Source organism: Brugia malayi (genome assembly GCF_000002995.4).
Source record: "Brugia malayi strain FR3 genome assembly, contig: Bm_v4_Chr2_contig_001, whole genome shotgun sequence".
In the NCBI taxonomy this organism is placed as follows: domain Eukaryota; kingdom Metazoa; phylum Nematoda; class Chromadorea; order Rhabditida; family Onchocercidae; genus Brugia; species Brugia malayi.
Window position 1 is genome coordinate 302,480 of NW_025062476.1, and position 25,378 is coordinate 327,857.

The 25,378-nt window shown below is 34.3% G+C and overlaps 4 protein-coding genes across 9 annotated transcripts; 2 read left to right on the forward strand and 2 right to left on the reverse strand.

Moving 5' to 3' along the window:
• Positions 1–674: 674 nt before the first annotated feature.
• On the reverse strand, positions 675–12,581 carry Bma-clh-4 (the record flags this gene model as incomplete). Of its 2 annotated transcripts, XM_043077939.1 has the most annotated exons (23): positions 675–1,021; positions 1,120–1,371; positions 1,461–1,533; positions 1,715–1,870; positions 1,981–2,172; positions 2,316–2,389; positions 2,497–2,738; positions 3,601–3,769; positions 3,865–4,001; positions 4,075–4,190; positions 4,289–4,386; positions 4,462–4,639; positions 4,747–4,899; positions 5,034–5,118; positions 5,288–5,389; positions 5,484–5,565; positions 5,655–5,783; positions 6,402–6,558; positions 6,740–6,873; positions 7,002–7,148; positions 7,369–7,488; positions 8,138–8,324; positions 12,405–12,581. In XM_043077939.1, the coding sequence occupies 23 exons, from the start codon at positions 12,579–12,581 to the stop codon at positions 675–677; spliced, it is 3,507 nt and encodes a 1,168-aa protein (XP_042933873.1). The 2 variants fall into 2 exon arrangements, with proteins under 2 accessions (XP_042933873.1, XP_042933874.1); XM_043077940.1 differs by lacking the exon at positions 12,405–12,581 and having other exon boundaries at positions 8,138–8,312.
• Positions 7,369–7,536, forward strand: Bm10260 (Uncharacterized protein; the record flags this gene model as incomplete). Its single annotated transcript, XM_001902520.2, has 1 exon — positions 7,369–7,536. One exon carries the CDS (start codon positions 7,369–7,371, stop codon positions 7,534–7,536), a length of 168 nt encoding a protein of 55 aa, XP_001902555.2.
• A 1,186-nt stretch (positions 12,582–13,767) lies between the features above and the next one.
• On the forward strand, positions 13,768–20,620 carry Bm10259 (Uncharacterized protein; the record flags this gene model as incomplete). Of its 4 annotated transcripts, XM_043077941.1 has the most annotated exons (22): positions 13,768–13,889; positions 14,179–14,320; positions 14,762–14,926; positions 15,112–15,263; positions 15,379–15,522; positions 15,690–15,804; positions 16,141–16,235; positions 16,340–16,383; positions 16,811–16,915; positions 17,007–17,126; positions 17,323–17,430; positions 17,527–17,661; positions 17,883–17,987; positions 18,071–18,172; positions 18,457–18,549; positions 18,768–18,860; positions 19,229–19,276; positions 19,431–19,495; positions 19,675–19,836; positions 19,939–20,045; positions 20,171–20,283; positions 20,568–20,620. In XM_043077941.1, 22 exons carry the CDS (start codon positions 13,768–13,770, stop codon positions 20,618–20,620), a joined length of 2,388 nt encoding a protein of 795 aa, XP_042933875.1. The 4 variants fall into 4 exon arrangements, with proteins under 4 accessions (XP_042933875.1, XP_042933876.1, XP_042933877.1 ...); XM_043077942.1 differs by lacking the exon at positions 15,379–15,522; XM_043077943.1 differs by lacking the exon at positions 13,768–13,889 and having other exon boundaries at positions 14,267–14,320.
• A 1,701-nt stretch (positions 20,621–22,321) lies between these two features.
• On the reverse strand, positions 22,322–24,802 carry Bm3359 (the record flags this gene model as incomplete). Of its 2 annotated transcripts, XM_043077944.1 has the most annotated exons (8): positions 22,322–22,517; positions 22,852–23,018; positions 23,103–23,223; positions 23,400–23,627; positions 23,834–23,990; positions 24,197–24,341; positions 24,423–24,523; positions 24,667–24,802. In XM_043077944.1, 8 exons carry the CDS (start codon positions 24,800–24,802, stop codon positions 22,322–22,324), a joined length of 1,251 nt encoding a protein of 416 aa, XP_042933878.1. The 2 variants fall into 2 exon arrangements, with proteins under 2 accessions (XP_042933878.1, XP_042933879.1); XM_043077945.1 differs by lacking the exon at positions 24,423–24,523 and having other exon boundaries at positions 24,667–24,711.
• Between the last annotated feature and the right edge of the window lie 576 nt (positions 24,803–25,378).

The window sequence follows — 25,378 nt, forward strand, 5'->3', positions numbered from 1 at the left end:
TTATACTTGACTAATCCATTCTTCACTTCCATACTATCGTTCATCTCTAATCATTGGCTAACATTGGTCTAGCAATTCGCGCTATCTTTCAATCTTCAGTTTCTGCATGCCATGCAAAATCACTGGACTGTGGTACTTTACTCTAATTAGTTGAGACTATAACTGAGACAATTATTTTTTCCAAAATACCAATGATGAAAAAGCAGAATTTCCTTACAAAGATCCGAAATGTTGATAATCAAATTTTTTTTTTGAAACTTTTTGCAATCACTGTTGAACAGCATAAATCTCGAAGGCACATTCAGTTTTCACATGCGAAACTGCATTTAACATTTTTTAAAAAAAAAAAACCACAATTTTGTATAATTTATTATTTGGAATGCATCATATAATAATACTAAACATTGTTTTGTAGCATATTTGCAATGGCTGTAAAAAAAAGCAAAAAAAAAGTGATAAAAAATTTAGAAGTGCAAATTTCAGGTTCCTCACTTAATGTCCTATTTTCCGTTTTTGTTTTTTAATTCGCTTCATGAGAAATATTTCGTTCAATGAATTTCATAGTGTTTTCAAAATAATCCATTATAAGCGAAAGTTACTTTCACATTCGATATATCTACACAAATGTTTGATTTATGAGACCTAAGAAATTCTTTGATGCGATCTTCTAATTTTTAACTAAAAGAATTGTCAGGCAATGTTACGGATTGTTTTTCTTCATCCTTTAATACGGATGTTGCATTCGCATCCGATTTGACAAATCTTGTTGATGAATTTTGTTCCGGAAAGCATTCCATGACGGTAGTGGTGACGTTAACAGGACTACCTGTTTCACATCTTGGGTCACTCCTAATAAACAAATCATGGATAGCACTTAAACTGGAACTAAAACACGATTGTACAGCACTTTTTTGCGGCGCAGAAGTCCCCGCCACTGGATTTGATTCATTACTACAAGACTCTTTTGGATACGTGTCGAAGTTTTGGTCAGGTGACATAATGAATTGGTCATTTGGACTGCCTGAAAATTACTCCTGAGAAGCACCGGAAACATGAAACCGCTAACTATCTTTGAAATCGATGACAACAGCTTAGGTGACTTCCAAAAAAAGTGTCTACCTGAGCTCGATCTTTCCCGAGAAGAAATTTTTGATAATGCAGATTCAGAGACCGAATCTCGAAATCTTTTGGATTTTTCGACCATGCGACCAAAGTTTTGTTTTGCTAACTGTTCATCCATATTTGCCAGTTTTTCCAGGATTATGTCACAACTCTTTCTGCCATATCTCGGTACCCGAAAACTTCGACAAGATTTTCCCGGAAAATGTGGATAGCTCTTCCGACGATCTTCAGTTAATGTTTCTCTTCCAACTGTAACAAGTCATGTAAATTTTGGGAGACAAGTATAGTTAATTTGAAAAGCATAGCAGAGGAGTCTCAGGAATAGATGGAAAACAAACTTGAAGCTCGCAGTGCTGCAAATTTTGCCTCCAGAATTTCACTGCTCGTAGTTTTGTCAAATTCTACTCTTGGCTGAAAATGAGTACGATAATATGAGAATTATTGGAGATGTTTTCTCCTCCTCCAATGAATTAGCAATTAACGGAAGAAATTTCGAAGGTCAAAAAGGTTACTAAGAGATTTGCTACGACAAATGTTTCCTCTTTTGAAGGAAAAGAAGTATAATCAATCAATAATTGACAGAAGTACTAACTAAAATGATATCCTCGTTGTCAGTGTCACTTTCACTGCTTTCCACGAAGTCAAACATTGCTTCGGTGGCGCTCTTTCTGTCGTACTCGTCCTCTTCGGGTCGTTTTGTGACCGCGGTGAGAGTCCCCGCTTGTATCCGTTCAATTGCTGATGCTATCTGGAAATTCACTTCTGCTAATATTTAATAATCAAAGAGAGAGACCCTCTCTCTCTCTTTCCAAACAGTTGAATAAGTCTTAGACAGAATACCAGAATTAGAATGCCAACCTCTTTTGCAGCCACGACACCCACGAGGACACCACACTTAGTGACGTAAGCTCGACGTATGCCAAGTAACGAAAAGATCGAATGTACTTTGTACAGCGACGTATCTTCCACTAATTGGAAAGGTGCAGGGTCGATCGTCGTATAAGAATAATCAATTCCTTTACTGAGCTGCTCTTTTTCCCAGATTTGACGCTGTAAAGAATTGACATTCCGTTGTCTAAGTCCTTCAAGAATATTCCAAAGTGGTAAGCGTGAAGCAAATTTATCACTGAAATCTTCTTTCGAAATTTTAATTTCAATGAAAAATAGTTTCGGAAAGAGATAAAAGCAATCACTTCTTCTCCATTTAAATCTTCCAGTTCTTCTCTTTTCCTAGTACGAAATGTTTGCGTAATTTTTTCGAACATACCTAAAAAGCATTAAATTAAAATTAGCAGATAAAGCATAGCAACAAAAATATGAATGCAAATAAATATGCACGACGAAATATCAATTTTGAACACTGCAAGCACTCACTGCCAAGAGTTTCACGAAAGTCATGTCCGGGATGCAACTGTCCCATTTGATTCAAACTTCGCTTCTCGTCTCTCTCCTTAGATTCTCGCATATCGTACTCGCTCATTGACGTCTTCAACTTCGGCTCTCGATTGACGCCCAATTCTAGTGACCCCGTCCGTGATCGTTGCACCTCCTCCGTATTTACATGTTTCTCGACTTCCGCAAATGAAATTTTTGGAAAAACCGACGCAATGGAGAAACTGCAGGAATGTTTGGATTAAAGAATTTTGTTTTCACTTAATATCAGATATATTCCTCTAAAAAAAATATGAATAGGAAATATCAGAAATATACGTCATTTAGCTTCAGACTTGCAATTTAATCAGTATTAACTAAAGTATTAGCATATGCAGTTGAAAGGATCTTTTCGTGGCGCTCATGTGTCAAGTAAAGATAAGTAATTAGCTGTGAACCCAGTTATCAATGATTTCTCAGAGAATACAAATTGCTTTGCTGAGAGATGTTAGGAATGTTAGGACTATTCTCATTCTCATGACATGAATTTAACTGATATGCTGATAAGAAAATCAGGAAAAGATAATTTCGAAAATTTTGCTGCTTTATACAAAAAAGAGTTTATATTATTTTTAATGAAGCAAAAGAGTTATCCATGTTATCCACATTTGAATCAGTTTTAATCACTTCCTTACTTATTCATAGACGGAAAAACTAAACTGAAAACTGAATACGGTGGATTCGAAAATCACTGGTAAACGTTCCGGAAGGGATGCACTCGGGCATTTGTGGAAATTAGAAGGAAGAAAGCTTTCTTTAACTCACTTACTGAATCGAATCACAGACATTTGTGCACTAAATCGATAACCTTTTACCTCCATAAGATTACAGCAAAATAAACAAAATGGAAAAAATATGGAGTAAAGAGTTAATGAGTAAATTGGAAAATATAAGTTTAGAAGGGAAAAGACTAGAAGTGAATATGGTATATGAATGCTTAATAAATTTCTTAATATGATCCTAGGCCCTAGGATCGTTTGCTTCTCAGTATCATTCATTCTGGGTAAGTAACATCGTTACTTCAAATAAGAAATTGAAAAGCAGTACTTAACAAGAGATCCATCTTTACAAGCTCCATCTTCCATGGCTTCGTGAAATTGGTTCTTTGATTGCATTCTTCGCAAATATTCGGCATGTCGCGCTTCATCCCCTACGATCTGATTCAGTAAACAAAGCAGATTTTCCCGACTTACCGATCCCAGCAATATCATCGATGCTAAATTCCTTTGTATTTAACACTTTTTGTTTTACATTTGACAATTTTTGCTTCAATTTTTGAGGGAAAAGTAACCAATAAGATGAAAAGTTCACATGGATCGTCGACCAATGGATACGCCATTAACTTGTGTGTAGTGGTAAGTAACTCTTGAAGTTCGTAATAAGTACTCTGTTTCGTTAAGAATTTCACGTTTTTTACCATGATTTGCTCTACTCGTATTTCATGAACCCTGTAATCATTTCCTATGCATAACTCTGTGTACCTCTTCGGTGAAGTAAATTTCTTGGAGGAGGAAAATATACCATGAGGTAGACTTTGGAATATCTGGAAAGTATGGCAAGTGTTTGATTTTGATAATACTGTCGAAGAATGAAGGCTGAAGTGATGAGCACACAATATTTGACAGCAGCACTGCTATCTAAAAAGCACAAAAAAAAAAAAAAAATTGGAGTAAATAAATTACAAATAAACGGTCGTAATATTACTTTTACAGAATAATAAGAAGGATGAAAATACCATGACAGGAAGTATGTGTAGCAGTTGACCGGTTAATTCGAAAGCGATTACGGAAACAGAAACCGTATGTGTTACCGCTCCACAAAACGATACCGCACCTGCAGAAGTTGAGGAAGTAGAACAGTATTCATTGAATTTGTGCTTGACTAGAAGAGAAAATGCAGAAGACAGACCAACAACTGAATAGATGCCGGGAAGAATTAGTAATTGCCGATCGTTACGGAAACCGTTCGGATAGCCAAGTGCCATCAGTTCCCCGATGAAACGACCGATTGCTGCGCCGATAACGAATGCTGGCATGAAGATACCTGCTGGGACTGGTAATGTGCTCGAAACGATTACCAGAAAGTACTGCAAATGTCAACTTGTAAACACAGATGACAAACGAGGGCGCAAATGGTAGCATAGAGTGGACAGAGGGAAGGCTGCTCTTATCACACGAATATCAGCTAACTTACGAAAGCAACGATAAAAACTCCGAGTTCAATGAACACTGAGTCGTGTATTTTCCAACGCATTACTAAAAATTCACTGCATGCTTCTACGTGTAATGGGTTCACGTGCCATGTGCAGTTGGCAAAAAAATCACGTAATGACCGTGCAAACACAGTCTGCAATTTAGTAAAGCAATCAGATTAGGAGCAATTATAAAATAAAATATAAATTGTTTCAGGAAAGTATAGCAGTACATGTGGTTATTTAATTGTTGGCCTAATATCAATTAGTGATAAAGTTAATGAGTTACCTGTCCAGTGAGGTATTGTCCTAAACCATGTGGATATGTTATGGTTGAATAAAGGATTGAGATCGTAAGCGGGTAAACTATCCAACTAAAATGTAAATTTCACCCAATCAGATGTGACGCAGTTTCGAATAATGTAAAATAAGCAATGAGTTATTGTTTTCCTTAAAATTCATCAGTTCCATTAACTAATTAGTATATTGGAATGATGCTTTATAATATTCTGAATCAAGAGTCAAAGGTCATAGTGAACTTACTGTCTCTGAAAGAGTCGCTTCATAAAGTTATTCCTTCGAAGGAACAACACATATCGACGGTGTATGAGAATGAACAGTGCACCAGCTAAGCCACATATACCGCTGCAGATGTTTCCATTTTATGCATACTTCATCGCTGTTAATTTCGAAAATTGAAAGAAATGATGAGAAAGACTGACTGAAATGAAATAGTTACCCGATGCATGCGAAAATGAGCAGTTCCTCGGGGTAATACGATAGATGCCTGAATTTTGTTTGGAAAAGTGCTGCCACTGTCACTAAAAATATCTTCTGTCATTTTTCAACTTTATTGAAACCATTTCAGTTTACCTTTTAAAGTCTCTTTTTGAGAAAACAAACGACAGACCTTCAAATGGATTAATCCACAATCGCAGAAGTGAAAATGTTGCTGCACCGCAGGCAGCCGCAAAGAATCCGCGCCAGTAATCGCGAACCGCGAAATATGCCGTTGTCACTTCAATTGAGAAGAGAACTCCTGAATAACGGAATCAAGTCGTCGACGGATTCTTGTAATAAAGACATTCAATCACTTTCCCTTGAGCAGTAGTAGTGTGACGCTTTATCACGAAGGGAAATAAGTGCAATTCAGTGCTCCTTTAAAGTCGAAAAGAGTTTGATAAATTGTCAATCATTCCAAACTCTTTTCCAATTCTGCTTTGCGGAATGCGGCACACATGTAAAAGACTTCCAATAGAGCTTTTTTAGAGGATTAGTATATGTCACCGGTACTAATCTTTGCTAATTTAAAAAATGTCACCGGTACTAATCTTGTTAATTTAAAATCTTTGCTAATTAAAAAAAAAAAAACTTTAAAAATAACTAATTTAAGAATGCTAATCTATTTCTCTCTAAATTTTATAAAACACTTCCAAAGGTACAGACGGATTAGTATACGTCACCGGTGCTAATCTCTGCTAATTAATTATCGATAATTGAAATCAGATGCACATGCAGCATAGCAGTTGTTTGTCTTCTGTAAATCTTACAAGCTATCTGCAAGAAACAATTAATTTTCCTTTCAAAAAAAAAAAAATGTTTTTTCTTAACATTAATAAAGGAGTTGAATTCTGTGATAATTTACTGGAAAATTCACCTCCAACAGGTGCAGAGAATGTTGCAGCAACACCTGCAGCACATCCTGCAGCAAGCAACTCGTAACTTCTGGACTCGTTCGCATAAGCAGGCTTAATACCTTCTACCAAACGTCTCATCAAATGTGCCACTATGGAACCCATATGCACAAAAGGTCCCTATAAATTGAGAACGGCCTAAAAATAATTAGACAGGTGGGTCTTCTGAAAACTGCAGGACAAGAGGTATTGCATATGATATGATATGATTAAAGAGTTGATTACAGGACCATTAGGGAGAAGTACGATGACCTCTGAACACGAACTGGAAGCTAAAATGCATTTCAGAGAAATTCGATACCTCTTTACCAATCGGAAAACCGCTTCCAATCGCAAGCATCAAACCGATTAATTTGGATATCAAAGTACGAAATGTTAAATGTTTCTCGAGATGCACACCTTGCAGTATTGTCTTCACCTCAGGTATACCGGATCCTAAATTTGCCATCTTTTGCTTATTCTTTCTTTTCATTGTGAATTCTTCTGCTGTACATCTTCTTACCGATCAAAGAAGATCTATCAAACTTTAATCTGGCTATCGAGATATTTAAGTGAAGATTCACCCATCGCATTGATGGACAGGTAATGCACGATAGTTGTGGAGAGCATTAGCAGTACCATCGTGTAAATTAACCAAGCTGCGTAAGTCATCAAAGTGTTAGTTGTCGCATATTTGGTAATGTTGAAATTTTCCATCACTGTCACATGATCTGAATTGACGGCTTACTTTCATGCATTCTGAATTACCACCACTTATCTTACTGAAATTACTACCGAAGGATGGTGCAAGACGATGAACTGCTCACTCAGACCACTCAAAAGTAGTAAGCTTATCACTCTGATAATGCCACTTTCTTCTCCTTACTAATTAAGTATTCAAGATAAATTGAGAAAGTGAACGGTTGACAATGATGCAAGTGTCAAGTGTACATGTCTGCAGCTTATCGACCCCGTAGTCCAGTATCAGCGAAAGCACAGCCATGGAGACCCCAAGACCGGCCAGGAATATCCAGTCCACCAGGAGCATCCCGACAGCACGATGCGGTTGGCCTGCAAAGGAAGAACTATGCTTGTTCCCGAAATTCCGATCAATTTTGACTACTCTCAGGCAGCAAATAGTTTTACATTTGCTCCATGCATCGAATAAGTTTACGATCACTGTGTCAAATAATTCATTTTGCGGGTAATTTTACCCAGTTACTTTGACCTGTCATTGTAATCCAAGATCTTCTCTGGTCATCATTCTCTTATCATTCATCAGTTGTGCATGTTTACATTTTTACGAGACTTTTTTTTTAACAAAATAAACAATACTTTTAAAATGCAGATTAAAAATACTTCCCAAATGACAAAAGTGCTCGATACTGGCAATAATCCCATCTACAGGTGAAAAGCTACCATTCTGTTCATGTGGACATTTTTAAAAAGTATTCGTGAAATCTCTGTGAGTCGAGTTGTCTAACTTCTTCATTAAGCTACTTGATTAATACTTTGGAACAATTTGACGATTTAGGTTTGAGGACAGAGTGGCTGAATATTTGGTCCTCTGTCATTGTTCAAAATGAAAAATAGGAATGATCATTGTACTTTCCAGACTCAGTTTTACATAATAGTGACTTTTGGACAGGATGTGAGTAGTGCTGGGTGGGAAGGCTTTAGTGATTAGATTAAGAATGAAGGAGAAAATCTGAAAACTCACAAATGTTGCAAAATAATCTCTTCCTCCTTTTGAATCTGACCTTATCCTCCACCGAATTGCAATTTTCCAATTTGACACTGCTGGAGGAGCAAAATCTACGAAATAAATGAGTAAAGTTTTGATTGGAAGTAGTCCGAATCTCGTGTCTTACATCTTTAGAAACACCGACAGTCATTCCCGGTATTTCCTGAAAAGACGCATCTTTGTTACAATTCTATCATTTATCACTGTAACAATATCGGAAGATACACAAAAAAAAAAAAGACTGCAGAGCGCAGTTTTAAAATGAAACTCAGTAAAGGTCATTTCTTGAATACATCGATGTTTTTTTTGTAATCTGTAAATAAAAAAAATTGAAATCTAAAATCAGTCGACAAATGTTCTTTTTTCTGAAGTCTTAGATACTATTCAACTCTTCGTGCTATGAATAGTCCGGAATCAGATTTTATCCGAAATTTTTTTTTTTTTTTATCAATTAAATACACTAAACATGTATCAGAATTTTTTATGATAGATTTTATAATTTCAAAAATTAGATCAGAAGGGAGATGTTTTAATGTTTTGTTTAATTAATCTTGAAATATTGAATACCATTACCAAAGGAAGCAACAGTTCGACTTAGCTGTAAGATGAGCTTTTTTTTTAAGAATTCAGAATTTTTCAGTACAGCTATCATTGATGGTGACATTTTGGACTTGGTATGAACACTAAATGTGAGGTATCCACCAGGTAAACCAGGCCAGATAGCACAAGTAAACCATTCAACCTTCCTCAGCTAGTTACACACTTCTGCTACCCAGCTTCTCAGGCTATTTTACTACAACCACGTACCCAGACGAGCGTACGTGTTAGGATGATGATATTCGAGATTGCTTAGGTAATATAAAAGTGAAAAATTCTGAAATAAAAGGATCGATCAGTGTCGGCAGCAATCATATTAAAGGGAAGAGAAGATGGAGAGTGCGGCATCGTCATTTTATCTTAAAGCAAGACAGTCTTGAAATTTACAAAAAAGTACCAAATGAAAATGAATTAACTGTGAGTGGAAAAAGTACTGATAAAAGGACAGCACTGAACAAGTTAATATTACTGCTACTGCTACTGCTGCATGCATTCTTTTAGAAATTAGAAATAAACATTATCAAAAAAAAAACTTCGCGTTTGCAATTTTTTTTTTTGTGAGACAACAAGAACTTGTTTCCATCGTTATGCAAACGCAAACGTTCATGCTTCATTGGAGATTCGAATTAAATTTGATTTAAGACTTGAAGAAAACGCAAAAAGCATTCACGCGTACCGCATCCGTCACTTAAAGATCCGTGAAGGATCAGCGTAAATACGATTACACTATATAAGTTAGATTATTGAAGTTATTCTTTCAAACAATTAAAATGCTACATACAATCTTTAATCTATCTTATATTGCAAAGATTTTATAAACATCATTTGGACTTAACTTAACTTAACTTAAGGCTTATTTGCTTCAACTGATAATTGATAAGTATATATTCAAATATATTCACAAAACGATTGAGAAGGAAGCTGATCAATTATTATTGCATTATCATTTAATAAATGCCTGATGGTTTTTCCGCCTTTATTTTCTCCTCAGTATATGCGCAAATGTGACAACACTTTTCTCTTTCCATTTTCCAAGTTTCGCTTTTTATCATAAATTATTTTTTATCATAAAATTTTTATCATAAATATAGGAGAAATGGCAGTGGTTTCTTCTGCCTCTGTTTTTTATCACCAATTTTATTATCAGTTCAAAATGTAAAGAAATAGAATAATGGCGAAATAATTTGGATACCATACTCATAGCATATAACAAAGAGTGATACTCTCGAGTTTTCTGGTAGTTTCGATTCAGGAAATGCTAGAGTCAAAGGTAGAGGATATGTCCTCGTTATGCAATAGAGTTTAACATTGTTCTGAACTGTAAACTGATGACTGATGATATTGATTACTATCAGTGCTCTGCCGATTGATAACAACTCGCTACAAACTTTTTCATTTCCATACGAACCATCGAACTGTCAAAACAACACCAAATGAAGATCCATGATGAAAACGATAAACTAGAAAAATTCTGTACTGAAAGGGACGAGCAAAGTGAGTTTGGAATGGAAAGCATTTAACAGAGATGGGTCATTGTCATGAAACTTGTCAACAGCAATGTTTATGTTTTTCTCTCTTCAACCGATTGTTTCACAGCAACAAATACAGTTCAATAAATGAATTTGCTCCATAACAGATCATCCTTTTTGGGACTTTCTCTATTAAATTTGTGAAAGTTTCTTTTTAGTGTCATTTTTGTGAACTGATGATCTACATTTTCTTGCCTCGTTTAAAGTTCAATTTGCTAAGCTTATAGCACAGAATGAATTGAATTTTGCATGAACTTATCAATAGCTAACTTAATTGATTGCTTATCAGTAACAAACGCAAAACATTCAAGGTAAAAATTTGCTCAGCAATTCTACTTGCACTAATAAAGAAATTTTGATCAGGAAGAACACAGGAAGTTCATTTGAGTCATTTCAGCAAATAAATGAATCAACAAGGTTTGTTATGGTTTTTTTTCAAAATTGTTCCTATCAAATGAATACATTACGGGTTGAACTGATAAAGTATATAAAGTAATTCTCAACAAATTCTTCTTTTCAGATAACATAAATGATTGACCTAAGTTCATAACAAATTCAACAGTATACATCAGCACAACACTTATTCAAATCAAATTTAAAATTAAGGTATAGCATCGTAGTATGTTATATAATTCACTGACTGTTTCATTTCAAATACAATTGATTTGCTCAGTTCCTTAAGAACTAATAAAGCCTAGCAGTGAACACTTCACAGTTTATCCAAAGGCCTTTTGATTAATATAGTTTGTCTAATAGATTAAATAGTAATGATAATAGTAAGATGTTTAATTGAGGTGATAATTTGAGTACCTGTAAATATGGTAAACAAAGATGAATGTAAAGTAGTAGCACTTCAAAGGTATTTCAATTTTTGGGCAGTACTTTTTTGCTATGGACTCTTGTGTCCTGCACATCATCTTCAAACTTCATACTTCTAATCTCTTAAACTGATATGAGCCATAATTTCAACCTTTTAATTTGCACAAGTAACCACCTTGTAATTATGAGTTCCATACCATTTTAAAGATTTTATATGCATTAAATAAAGAAATGTTTTCATAATGTTGCTTTTCTGTAGTTTAACCTATCTTTCCGGAAGTAGAATGTGATAAAAACAACAAAAAGCAAAATTAAAAGAACTGAAATCTGAATTTGTGAGTAAGTGTATTGTCATTATTTAGGTTTCATTATTCTTGTTTTGTTGTTGTTGTTTGGACGATCGTTTCAGTTGTTCACTTACTTATCCTTTAACCTTTTATTGTCCTTTTTAATTTACTAGTGGAAATGAGCAGATTTGAGTAATTATGAGTTATGTACTAGAGAGATGGATGAGTCTAGTTGAGAGAGGTCAGTTGAATAGAGTAAGAAGTTTCAGATTTCGATTGTTGTAAGGATTGAAATTAAATCAGTTACTCTTATAGATATTTAAAAAAACAGTTCAGGAAATGATTAAACTTTAATTGCGTGTTAGAATAGCTTAGTCCCGCTCTCGACTCTCTGATAAATTAGGAAATTTAGTGTTGATATTGAAGCTATGATCACATTCAGTTGTTAGCATTACTTCTAATTTGTCATTCTTAGCTAAATTTTTGTATTGAAAAATTTTCAAAACGTTCCGCACTGTAAATGCCATAATCTTGGCCAAATTTTTATTTAATTTCTTTAGATAATATTACTTAAACCAACCCGGGAAGAAGCCCAATCAAGGAAAAGTTCCTAATCATGCCAATTCTATTAAAATACTGAAATATTTAATTATCAGTACTAAAATATATTCACTAGGTTACTTAGTCTGAACTATTTCATATACTTTTTATGCTTTTTTTCCTCACTTATTCATAGTTTAAGTTATTCTTGCACATGCTTGATGATACTTCTGGTCGAGATGACATCTTTTCCACCGATACTAAGAATAGTTCGAGACTAAATTTTTCCAATTGGAAAAGGACAAGAAAAGAAATAATTTCAAATGATATGTTTACGAATTGCATATAAATTAGCAGTCAGATTTACTTCCGATAATTTCTCTGACTGGAAAAAAGCGCTTTATTGTTTTCTCGTCCACTAGTATTTCTTCAGATAAATGTTTCAGCAAGAAATCAAAGGTGAAACCTGACTTCGTAAGCGACAGATTGTGAGATGACATTCGATTCCAGAAGAGCCATTTCCTCAGTCACTCGTAGTGGTTCTTGGTGATTCTGGTTGCCATCGGTGGTACCCTGGTATCTGCTACTATCACTACAAAACCATTTGTTAAATTTATTTGCCGCAGTTTTCCTCAGATTCTTCACCATTCGCTGATCTTTGCCACTGATCTGCAAAATATACAAAAATATAAAAATCTATTTACTTCTAAAACATGAATTTTAAAATTTCGAGATGGAAAATAGAATGTAACTAAAAGTTTTGTATGAAACAATTGTTCGTCATTAATTTTATTTCAATTAAACTCTATTAAATGAAGCAAGAAAGAGTAATTATAAACACAAATTTGATGTGTTCCAAAAAAAATTGTGTAAGCAATTAAGATGAAATCAGAGTGATTATTTCAACCTAATCATATATCAAATAATCGATTATTTTGTATTTCTACAAAAATCAACAAAACGATCGTATAGATCAATCGTAAACAAAATTCAATCATATTTTTGCTTCCAAAACTATTAAAATTTGAGTGCAAATGACATATTTCGATGAAATGTGTTCATTTGTTAAAAAAGCCCATTCGATGTCTCATTTTTTTGCATACCTTAATAATAAATTCGTGACAACAATCTCCTACAGATTACAGTATTGATTGATTGATTGGTTGATTGGGTTATCACATTGATCTGCATTGATTGACAGATCAGCAGGACTGATTACCTTAGTCGTTATTTCTCGGGAAAATAATGGAATCGAACTGCAATGGCAGAAAGGATGTCATTTTCGATGGGTCCAATTTTAACTAAAACGAAAAGTGGAAGAAGCGAGTTTTTGAAGTTTGGACTGACTCTGTGTTGACTGCAAAACAAGAATGTGTGCTGCTGATAATGGCGCAACTGATCACTCAACTGATCACTCACTCATCACTTACTTATTTACTTCCTCTCAATCATAACAAATCATATTTGCATATTTGTATTCAATTCTTCTATCACTTTGCTGTTAATGAACTGTTTCAATTTGAAGGAACTTTTTGAAGATTTACTTTAATTAAATTTTAAGTCACAAAAATGTTTGGTCATTTCACACTATTAAAGTTTCTTGTAGAACTCAAGCGGAAAAATATTTCGGCAAATAAAAAGAAGTTAGGAACATTCAATAATTCATGTTCATTTACTTCTGGCGCAAATTAACACATGACTGTATCGATTGCTTCCAGAGTGACAACAGCAATTGACACAACAAATGATCGTATGCTAATTTCGCAGTTGTGCAGTTGAAATTTTAAACTAAATATGACATTCAATTACAAATGAATAAATTGTTGAAAGTGTAATGACCTATTGTTATTCACATTCAGTCGGTCCACTGTACGGTGGTTGGAAAGGGGGTTCACTCTTCTCTACTGATTCGAGAAAAATTGTGACAAGAATAATGAAGTCTAACTCTCATGACAAGTAATACTTTTCGAATTTATTAAAACCTCTGAACGTGCCATTTTGGTGATTGTGTGGTTCTTCTGGTTGTACTACGGGAATTTCCCCGACTGATTCATACCTTAAGAAAATTTAAAACTCTCTTTAGATCAAATAACAAGTGGATTTTACGGAGAGAGAGGATACAGAAGGGAAATTTAAAGAAGTACAGAAATGCGATCGATCAGGAGCAGTAGATTTGCTTGGGATCTGTAAAGTTATTCTCCTTTCAGATCAGTGAATACCTAAATTTTCTAATTAATTATTTCAGGTTATTCCACTTGAAAGAATACAATTGCAATAACATTAGACGGTGTCTACGTGAACTACGTGTGAAACGAGATCCAAGTACCACTGAGATGGATTCCTTAGATAGCAGCATCGGTGCTGTACACTCCAACTGCATACGTAAGGTACATCTGGGTAACGTGATATTTTAAACTTTTATCAATTACTAGGTTTTTACCTAAAAATTCTCGTTGACAATACCCACTGTTCACGTCACGTGTACCTCAGGTCTTCTACCTTACTAGCTTCCTCTATTAACTGGATGTATACCAATAAAGTAAGTTCTTTCCTTCCTCACTGATTATAAATCAATCTATTTCTCACTTACTTACTGTCAAAAGAGAAAACAACTTTGAAATTCATTCTTAGCAGATTTTTCAATATTTCTGTAATCCAAACCGAATTTTGATCATTTTGCAAATTCATTTCCAATTATAATTAATAATAATAATTTCAAGTTTAATTCTTCTACGTGAATTCAAAAATCTTACAGAAAAAAAAAAAGTAAAACATAAAAATAGAAGAAAAATGAGAAATCACTGAATCTCATTCATTTGCTATTTCAGATTCAAGTAACAGCGAAGGAATGCGGCGAACATCTGAAGGTTGCCAACATTCTTAGTGTTAACAAATTGAAACAAAATTTGAAAAGTACTTTGGAAGCGTTAACTGCACAAAATGACTGTCTCATCTGCTCTATTAATACAAATATCAATGATGCAGAATGCTTGGTTAACTTTTTCTCTTCCAAAAATATTTGCTAATTGCTTATAAGTTTCATATAAATTGCATGAAACTGTGTTTACAGAATGGTACTGATCACACTTTTTTCAAGAGAGAATTTATTCTATAAATTAAATTAAAAACTCGAAAGATTGATGATTTTTTAATCAGAATCCAGGTGAGCTCATTTCAGGTTCCTTCTATGACACAAGAAATAATCTGCAAGCAGTTCACTGCATTCATGCACATCCTCTCAAACACTAACACTCAAAAATTAACTTTAAATACTTCTTCATACATTAATTCAAAGGAAAAAATTGATACAATCAATTTCGCTATGCACTGGTTCGTTTTTTTTTTTTTTTTTTCAAATTAAATCTTCAAAGATTGCTAAGATCTTCGCTTCTTCGTTGTCACAGAGAGCAGAAATGAAATTTTAACTGAAACTACCTTTGAGTAGGTTGAAGAACTCAACAGCACATTTATTACCATTCCTGGATACCATGATAGGACCACTCTATGTCACGACACTGTCACCAAATCAACTGATAGCACTGATACGACACCTTCGACATCTCTGTCAAGAAGTTCCCTATTTAGCAGAGTGATACTTTACACGAATTGCAACACCTGTTCGATTTCAAAATTTAAGGGATTTTCAAATTGCAAATTTTTGAATAGTATCCTTTTTCAAAGAAAGCTTAGAGACAACATTTATTGTTTAAAGCATACTATTTTCAATAAACAAAATTTAAAATAATTATTTGGCAGTGTGAGTACAACGGAATCAGAGTGTAAAGATACGGAAATTAGGAGTTCCGAACTGAATGCTTTGAAGTACATTACTGAAATCAACAAATTATCAAGTCTCGAGGATCTAATTAAGGTTGAATAAATATTACTTTAGAAAAAAGCCAAGAAAGATTCAAATAAAGTGGAAAAGTTTGAATTTTCAAATTTAAAAATTCATTTATATAATTTTGCTATGCAATTTTTAGTTAAAATTTATATTGCCTTACCTAATGCGCTTTTTTTTTCTTTGGTGCCTAATCTTACCGTTTTCAAAAAGTAATTCCTTAAAATGAATTCAATGACATCTGAATTGATGTCATTCTCAATATGACATCTCTGACATCTCAATAATGACATCTCAATAAAATTAATAGAAATCATTGAAAATATCTTCTGAAGGCTGTCTTTATGACACGAGCGCAATTTGCAGATATATCAGCCCACTAATGTCCACACCCATACCTTTACGCCAGCCGATGACATCTCTGGACAACGACAAATTCATGCTTTCCCAACAAAGCACAGGTAATGAATGTTTGAAAGGTTGTATTGCTGGAACCGTTGACAATCCCTAATCTATTCTAAATTCTCGAGAATGTCTCATATTATTTCTCGCTTATTCCTTTCAGAATTTCACAAGGACAACAATTCTTCCAATATTCCGTTGACATTGGTTGGTATACTTTTAACAACTAACAAGTGTTCATAGCATAAAATTAATTACAGAAAGACTACTCAGTTATGTTTGTACTCCATTAGGCTCCCACTAATCTCTATGTTATTGTAGAAGTTGCAGTAAACTATTTAAATTTGAAATCACACAAAATCATTTAAAATTAATGCATAAATTAGAAAAATATTTTGTGTCTTTTTGTGACGGCAAAATGAGGGAATAAGCTAAATTAGTGATTTAATCGAAAATGTTTTTGAAAAGTGACGACAGCATCACTTGGTCACTTATGTCTGAAAGGGCAAAGGGCAGCTATTTTTCTTCTAGCGATTGTCCAAAGTTTTAAGTTAGTGTTCAATTTTCATTGAGATATATCCAGTTATAGTACTAAGACTTTGTGTGTTATCCGGTAAACTCAGCCTTATTACAGCCGAAGAGATGGATGGAATGACGGAGCGTTGTGTGCTTTGTCCGGAAAGTCTACTGCAAGTCGACAAATCTTCTGAGCAATTCCATGGCTTATTATTCCCGAAAAGTTTGTGTCTTTTTTGAGAATTGCACTAACATTGTGCTTCTTAGACTCTCGACGGCAACATGAAAGTGTTATTTTATAGAAGCTTCTTTAGGGACGCGATTAGCAGCTGCAGGGACATTCGACCAAAAAAGTAACCATACGATGAGGCCTCACTCAAACAACTTTCGAGACTTCAGTAGTACACGGAATCAGTGCCTTTTAAGACAGAGTGGTAATTGTTATTTACTGATTATGTAGAACTATTAACTTGCTAGTGATAAATTAAATCTTTTGAAAAAATTCAATCAGCGAATATACAGCAATCAAAAGTTCATAGATTTCTTTCTCTGCTCTACAATTTCTATAGAATTTTTGGCTAATCGATATTGCTATTCCTCATCATGACTCACTTATTGTTGATAATGCAGATACCATGACGGCAGCAAGTGCGGAAGAACGGACAGTTGGACGGAATGCCTTTAGCAGTGACAGTCTTGCTGCAATTCAGGAGACACAGAATCTATTCTCGGATAAATGTAAGCAAGCAATGTCGTCAACCAAACATTATTGCTTTCCTTTTCTAAGCTGCAAATTCATCATGTTTCATTGTTTGGAAACAAAACATCTTACAGTCACCGGGAGATCTCGGGAAATGACCCGACCATGTGCTTTTGAGCCCGGAACTACCAACAAGTTTAGTCAGACACCAACACCACTTTCAAATCATCCGAGAATTGCTGAACATTCACAAACTTCTATTGGAGCAGGTCAAATTCTAATTGATTTCACCAATTTATAATGTTTGATCGAAAGACATTGTCTAATTCAGATGACAATCATTATAACTACATAGAATTTAGTGATTATCAGGAATGTTCATGGTACATTCAGGATAGGTTTACAAAAAATACCGGAACTAAGGTATTAAATATGCGTCAGCATTATTCGTGGTTCACGTCTAAGACCGTATCAGAAGAATGCATTTCAGGAATAAATTCATTGTCACCGTCTACGGAAACTATCAATCGAAATTTGCATAGTGTGGAAAGTATTACAGACATTGCAAATATACCAAAGCAATTCTACTGCAAAAGTATTTAGAATTTAATTTAAATGTCACAGATGCGATGATTCTTAAAGAAGCACTCATCTACTAAAGAATTTCACACATTTCAGAATATTTCACACCAAATCTGAATCATTATCGGGGCGGTGGTAGAGCTATCTATAATCTAACAGAACGAATCAGACAAGCAAAGGAAAAATTTTATTGTTCAGGTTTTTACCGCCATCTTAAATTATAATTTTTCGATATCGTAGCAATCATTCACTGACTCTGTGGAATTTCATTAGCAATTAAATGTGTCTTTTTTAGCTTCCAAAACTTCGAATACGAGAAAACACGAAATTTGGATGAGTTACAAATCTTAAAAAAAAAAAAATAAAAAGAAATTCCGAGCTATCTAGCAAGATTCCGAGCTATACTTTTGCCTTCTAACCCTTTTTTAACTATTTAATTTGATTTGTTACCTGAAATTTATTTCCATATAGGCATTTTTCAGGTGGTTTGCAAACCATGAACCATTATGCATCTCAAAAACAAAACTTTACTGATATTGGTGACATAACAAATCCATTTTCTATGAACTATTACGGTACGTCGCATAATTTACTCTTCGAGAGAGAATATTTTTGCTTTAAGGAAGGAACTGGTTGGGTAATTTTAAGTTATTGAAAGGGAAAATTATCTTCTGCAACACATTTTACTGCTGGAACTAAGTGAATTAGTTCTATTAGATTTTTTTTTTGAATTGAATTAGTGCTGGAAGAGACTAATCTCAGAATAAATTGTTCATGAAGTGAGTAGTTTCAGAAAAAAACCCAAGTGGAGCTTCCAGAAGTGGTCCATACAGAACGGAAAGTTTGGCAGATATGAAAGCTATACCGGATCCATTTTCTCCGAAAGGTCTTTCATACCTGCAGAAATCTCACTTTCGACTTTTGTTTACTCTTCGAGAGAGAATATCTTTGCTTTACATTCATTTGATAAGAAGCAGAAAGGCTTCTAAATTTAATCAAATTTCATGTTTACTTTTATATTTGTTCTGGCTTTGATATAATTCTTGAAATTGATGTATTCTATTAAAAAAAGGTAGCTCTTTTGTGACATTTGCATTCTCAAATTAATGTTCATATGATGTAATGCTGAAACTTTCTGATTTTTAATTATACTGAAGAAAATTTATTTCGCTTTTAAAATAACTTTTTATGGAAGGCAACCACGAAGGTAATAAATGTGATGGCTACTTTGGTGCTTAGGTATGATCGTTTCAGGATTGTCAACTGGACAACAGTATTTCGGAAATGTTGATATCACTAAAAGTATGTCACGTATTCTTTAGTTATTTCCTGAATAACGTTTTATCCAGAATCCTTCTCATCAACTCTCTTTTTTCGAGGACTTTTATTAGTTTAGATATCAGTCTACTTGGCTGCTTAAAATGACTCGTTCATTCAATTAATCCACCATTTCTAGAAACGGCCAACACTCAAGAATACATAACACAACCTTACGCTCGCTACACTCCTTCCGAAATTGAGGTTTGTGAAATCCCTACTTTCCGAGGAATTTTTAGCAGTGACCCAGAATTGAAGACACCAGCAACTGGTAACATAAATATTCAATTTTAAACGATTTTACCAGTTTGAACACCAGTTTGTCTGCCTGCTGAAGATGACGTCACTTCCGTGCTTACCTGAAAATTTCCGGTCTACTTCAGGACATCAATGCGTATCCTGAGTTTGTACGTGAAGATCAAGCGATTGGTAAGAAGGCGCTTACTCGTGAGGAATGCGAAGAATTACGTGGAATTTCACCGATCACTGATAAGGAACAGAGAAAATCGCCCATTATTAATCGATACGAGCTGTCGGATGATGAAGTAAGGATTTAATATCTAACTGATCAATATTCAATATTCGACTGATTGATTGATAGTGACAAAAAGTTTATCATTCCAAAAAAGCACTGTTATATTTTTCAGCTAAATGACCTTAAAAATTTGCCGGATATTGTTGATTCGCAATACGCAATCGGACGTGGCATACGTTCCGAAGAGGAAATTCAAGAAATTCAGGCACTGCCGGACATGTATTTTTTTTTAATGCATTTTTCATTTTCTGCGATATGTGGAAGGAATGATTGATCTATTAGTTATTTGCAGTCTCTGAATGTATTAAATTTGCAAGAATTCCTAGTATAACAATTCCTTCCAGTCACTCATATTCTCCTGTATCGGATTGGAAACTGCTCACAAAAAGCAACCGTTCTACTAGCGGTCTGGCAAATTCCGGTTTACAATCTGCATACGTCGCACCTGACATGCGCTGTACGATTTTCTCATTATTCCATTTCGTTCGTCGTAAATTTCTTATTTTCTGTAGTTATCAAATATCGTTCGTCTGTTATACAGCACTATCAAACATACCGTAACAAGACTACGGAACTGTTCTCAGTATAGAATCAGGGTGTAAATGTATGAGCAGAATGACACTTGTTAATTACCTGATTCTCCTTTCCGAAGATATGTCATATAGCAGTTTCGGAAGTTCACATGAGTTATATATATGACAGTAATAAATTCTCCTGTCACTTTTACTCAGCTGATTATAGCTCACCACTTCGACTCACCTGTTTCATCGGAATATATTATGCATCGACAATAAAATATTCGGAAAACATATGGAGATGATTTTGATCTTGATTCCATCAAATTTTAGAAAATGACCCGTTTTTAAATCACTTAAATAAACCTCGCTTCTAACTGAATAAATAAGGTCACGATTTTCATTTCGTAAACTGCATCCTTTAATATAATATTGGTTCCACAAATCTTTCTTAACCATGTTACCTATTTTCCGATGAAAGTTGCTTGATGAAGAAAGGGTGACCTTTCACATCTTCCTTATTAACGTGTTTTAAGAGAAAAAACACAAGGAAAAACATGAAAGATTATTTTTATGAGATTCATAATGATAATTAATTGGAAAGGTAAAGCATCGCTAACATACAATCGACAAAAGCGTACATATATAGTCTAATGCAAACAAATAAATAACAAAGCGCATATAATAGACAAAACATAAAGTGATAACTTAACACATAAACCATTATGGCAAACTCCAAATTATAAACGTAAACATTCAAACTTTGCATGAAACTGATTATTGGCAAATGTTTAAAATTTGCCCATTCATCCTCTAATCAAATGTTTACTACAATAATTTCTCATAAATAGCACCTAATAAAGTGTCTTCAACATGATATTTGTCCCTATCCTTTCTCAATTGCTTGTATATTTTTGGTAGTTATAACATAATAGTCTTTGAGACATGTGGTTTTTTTCCCTTCCTGACTCAAGATCAATAGATATTCTCCTAGATATTCTTTTCTTCTTCATTCATTTCACAACAAAATATTTCCTAGCATATTACTTTATCATAAAGATATTATAATAGTGTGGTATAGACTGAGCGTAAGCGGATTATCCTTCGGACATTAAGTGACATTGTTTACTGTGTCTAAAGCTAACAGTAATACTTCCTGCATAGCTTTCTTTTTGCAATAATCACAAGGTAAATCTTTTGCCAGTTGCTGTTTGTACCTAATTCAAATTCAACCAACCTTTTCGCGATAACCACATGAATTTCAGAGAAATACCTAATAAGATTTGACACCATAGATAAAAGCTATACTATTATGAAGAAATCTTCAGACTGTCAAATTTCAAAGTATATGACACAAAATCCGAAGGAACTTAGTTGGCAGCAACTTGAAAACAACCTATAATGACCTATGAATCCCATCTCAATCCATTGTCTCCGCAGTACGGAAATGTGTATAAATATGAAGTGAAACAAAATGCCGGAAAAGAAGTGGTAAAATAATTCATAGACAATTATACAACAAGTATAATAAGCATTATAGGTCAAGCAAGGAATTTTTGTAAGATAAAAGTGATTCAAGCTAGTTTCATACTTTAAATAATGGCATGAACCATAAATGAGTAATAACCCTCTCTCCCTCCCCCCCCCCCCCAAAAAAAAAAAAAAAAAAAAAAAAAAAGTTTTGGTTGAAAGAAACAACCAAGAATATAAGTAATCATCCGTCAAGGAACTAAAAATTTACAGTGTTAAGCACCAAGAAAAGGTTTACAAAATTGATGTGATTAAATCGATTTATAATTGTATTGTATTAGCATTAAAAGTCACACTACATAGCTACTGTTTTCAATTTGAAGATCCCTTCTAATACAAAATTTTTTTTTATTTAATATAATAGATATTGAAGAAGAAATCTCCACGTTCCTAGTTTATGGAAGAAATCTCAAAGTTCCCAGTTTATGGAAGAAATCAGAAATCACCGAATCAGAAACCTGAGATGGGTCCTTTGTTGATGGCATTTAACAGCGAACTGCCATATTTACTCATAAACATAATCGCCTTTAGTTCATTCACTACTCGATCTACTTCATCAGATGTTGAATCTCTACCGAAACTAAACCGTACCGTTCGACGTGCTAACTCATCACGAATACCACATGCCGTCAGTACTCCGGAACACCTGCAACAGAAATGAACGGACTGTTGAATATGAAACGAATATTTCTTACTGTCATTCTGAAACATGGTAGATGATTTACTCTGCAATTTTAGACTTAATGCAAAGTGCTAGTGATTCTCCTGCGAAAAACACGAATACCAGGTACATATGCTAGTTAACATGAAACGATCCAGACTATAAGACATAAGAAGTGGTATATGTTGGGCATACTATGAATCTCTGATACGGACATATGTTATTCGTTCGTAATGAAGTGTTAATGACTATTTGATCTTTCCCAACAAATGTCACACTTAAAAAAAAAAAAAAAGGAGTAAATAAGAAGTGAACTAACTGTTCAGTAGCTGCATGACACGCGGCTCCAGTGCTAGCAATAAATGATTTACATTTAGAGAGTAGTTCGGAAGCATTTCCTCCGTATTTCACAAATATTACACTGCTAGTATTGGGCAAACGTTCCGATGCTTCGAAATTGATCATAATCTCATCATTGAGTTTTTCCTAAAGATCGTAGAATGGAGAATAATGTCGACCACAAAAGAAATTCTTGTTGTTTAGTCATAGCAAATGTGCTAAACTACCTACTTTGAGCTGTTTTTCGAAATAGTCTCTTATTTTTTGCATATGCTTTGAATAGCTTTGAAGACCACTTAGTGCCACTTGTGCTGCTTTCCCCAAACCGACGATCAGTGGAGTATTTTCTGTGCTGCAAAAGAAAAAATAAAACGATAGATGCTTTTGATCATTATTCTGTCTAATGATATTCTATCATTTCGGTATTTTCCAGTAAAATTTTCATAAACAATAAATTAAAAAAGTGAAAAATTAAATGAATTAAATGAAAAACTACCAAATTTTGAGTTAAAAATTGAGATAGCGTACCCCGCCCGCTTGCTTCGTTCTTGATTACCGCCAAGAAACAACGCCCTTAGAGGCACTTTGCTTTCATCTCTTAATACAAGCGCTCCAATTCGTGGACCATAAAATTTATGTCCCGTAACGGTCACAAAATCAACATTCAAAGCATTTACATTAACATCAATTTTACCGATAGCCTGGGAAACATCACTGTGCACAAATATCCGACTTTCAAATTTGTTCTCACATTTTCTGAAAGCATTCGCAAAATTATCATATAATTTATACACTGAATTTATACACTATACACTGAGCTGCGTGCTGGGTATTATGTACCAGTGAAAAATCTATTTTTATTATAAGGCTCGGCAAAGTTCACGACTTTTTCTCAAATGAATTTGGGATTTTCCACTGATTTGTTGTTATTGGGATTATATATTAAGAGATTTAAACACAACCTAGCAATTTCAGCAACTTCAGCAACAGGTTGTATAACGCCCGTTTCATTGTTTGCCGTCATCACCGACACTAAGCAAGTTCGCTCGCAGAATGCTTCTTCAAGATCATTTAATTTTACTCGACCGGTTTCCAAGTCAATGCTGATTTCAGTCAGATCTGATGAGCAAATGTCATTAGGAAATTATATCGGCAACTGAATTCGTTCATTTCGAAGATGGACAGAAATATTTCATGAAGGTTATAAGTTATGAAAACTTGTATATTCATTTAGGGTAAAATAAAGAAAGGAAGTACTGTAGTAAATTAACACCAATTAATTTCTTAAAACTAAAGCAAATTTTATCATCAAAATACAAGCTTGCCGATTTCTTGTTTCTTTTTCAAATCACGCAACGGTTCTAGAATCGATGGATGCTCAATGGCAGAGGCAATAATATGTGGTTTATAATCCCGTCCCCAGACTGCTTTCCGATGTTCGATGCAATTGTATATCACCCAATTATTGGTCTAAACAAATGATACGTTAGAGAAATACAGCATTCGCCATTAATTTGATATCATTTTAAAGGAGAAATACGAAAATCTGACCTCGGTTCCACCTGATGTAAAAAATATTTCTTTGGCAGAAACATGTAACAGTCTGGCTACATTTTCGCGTGCCTCCTCAATCCCATCCTTCGCTTTTTTCCCTTTATAAATTTTCAAAGATCAAAAAATAGTTCAAATAGGTAGATAAGAAACAAAAAGAAGAAAAAAAAAAAAGAATTAAAAGATGGAGAATTCTTCCTTCGCCGCTAATACAGCACTCTTGAATTAGCAGCCAAAGACTTACCGAGCTCATTATTGCTACTTGGATTACCCCAAATATTGAATGCATCCACTATAGACTGCTTAACATCTTTGTCAATCGGTGTAGTTGCATTATAATCCAAGTAGACTTTTTCTTGTTCTTCGATATACCAAGTCATTCGAACCAGCAATTGAGTGAGTAAAGACTCTGAATAGGACTTGAACTTAGCCAAAAGTAAGTGAAATACAGTCACGAAAGAAAGGAAAGACAACACGTGAACAGCATTCAAACGTTAACAAACTTCAATAACGATCTTGCAATTCGAAGTGAATCATTATGGGAGACAAGGATTTGTCGCAGGCTTTTAAGTCACAAAGAAAGCCGAAATAATTACCATGCGAGAACAGAAGAAGATGAGACATGAGGCATTTCAGATTCAGGTGTAAGTTTCAAGTGTGTCACTGTAGAATATCGAATTCTTACCAGATACTTATCCCCGATGATTAAGAAACTTCTCGCATCGGAAGAGAAACGTTCACTTCGGTCTGTCATAAGAGACTAAGACATGAACTGATGCATGGGCGCTCTAATAACACAGCTCCTGTCTCGTTCCTAAGTTAAGCTAAGATGGACAGATGCGCTCTCTTGTTGACTGGGTGTTACCAAACTATTCGCAGTTATCAACGAACTGTTATTGTCAACAATGATCAATTTGTGAAATATGAGGGTGGAATGAATGACAACACCGTACAGT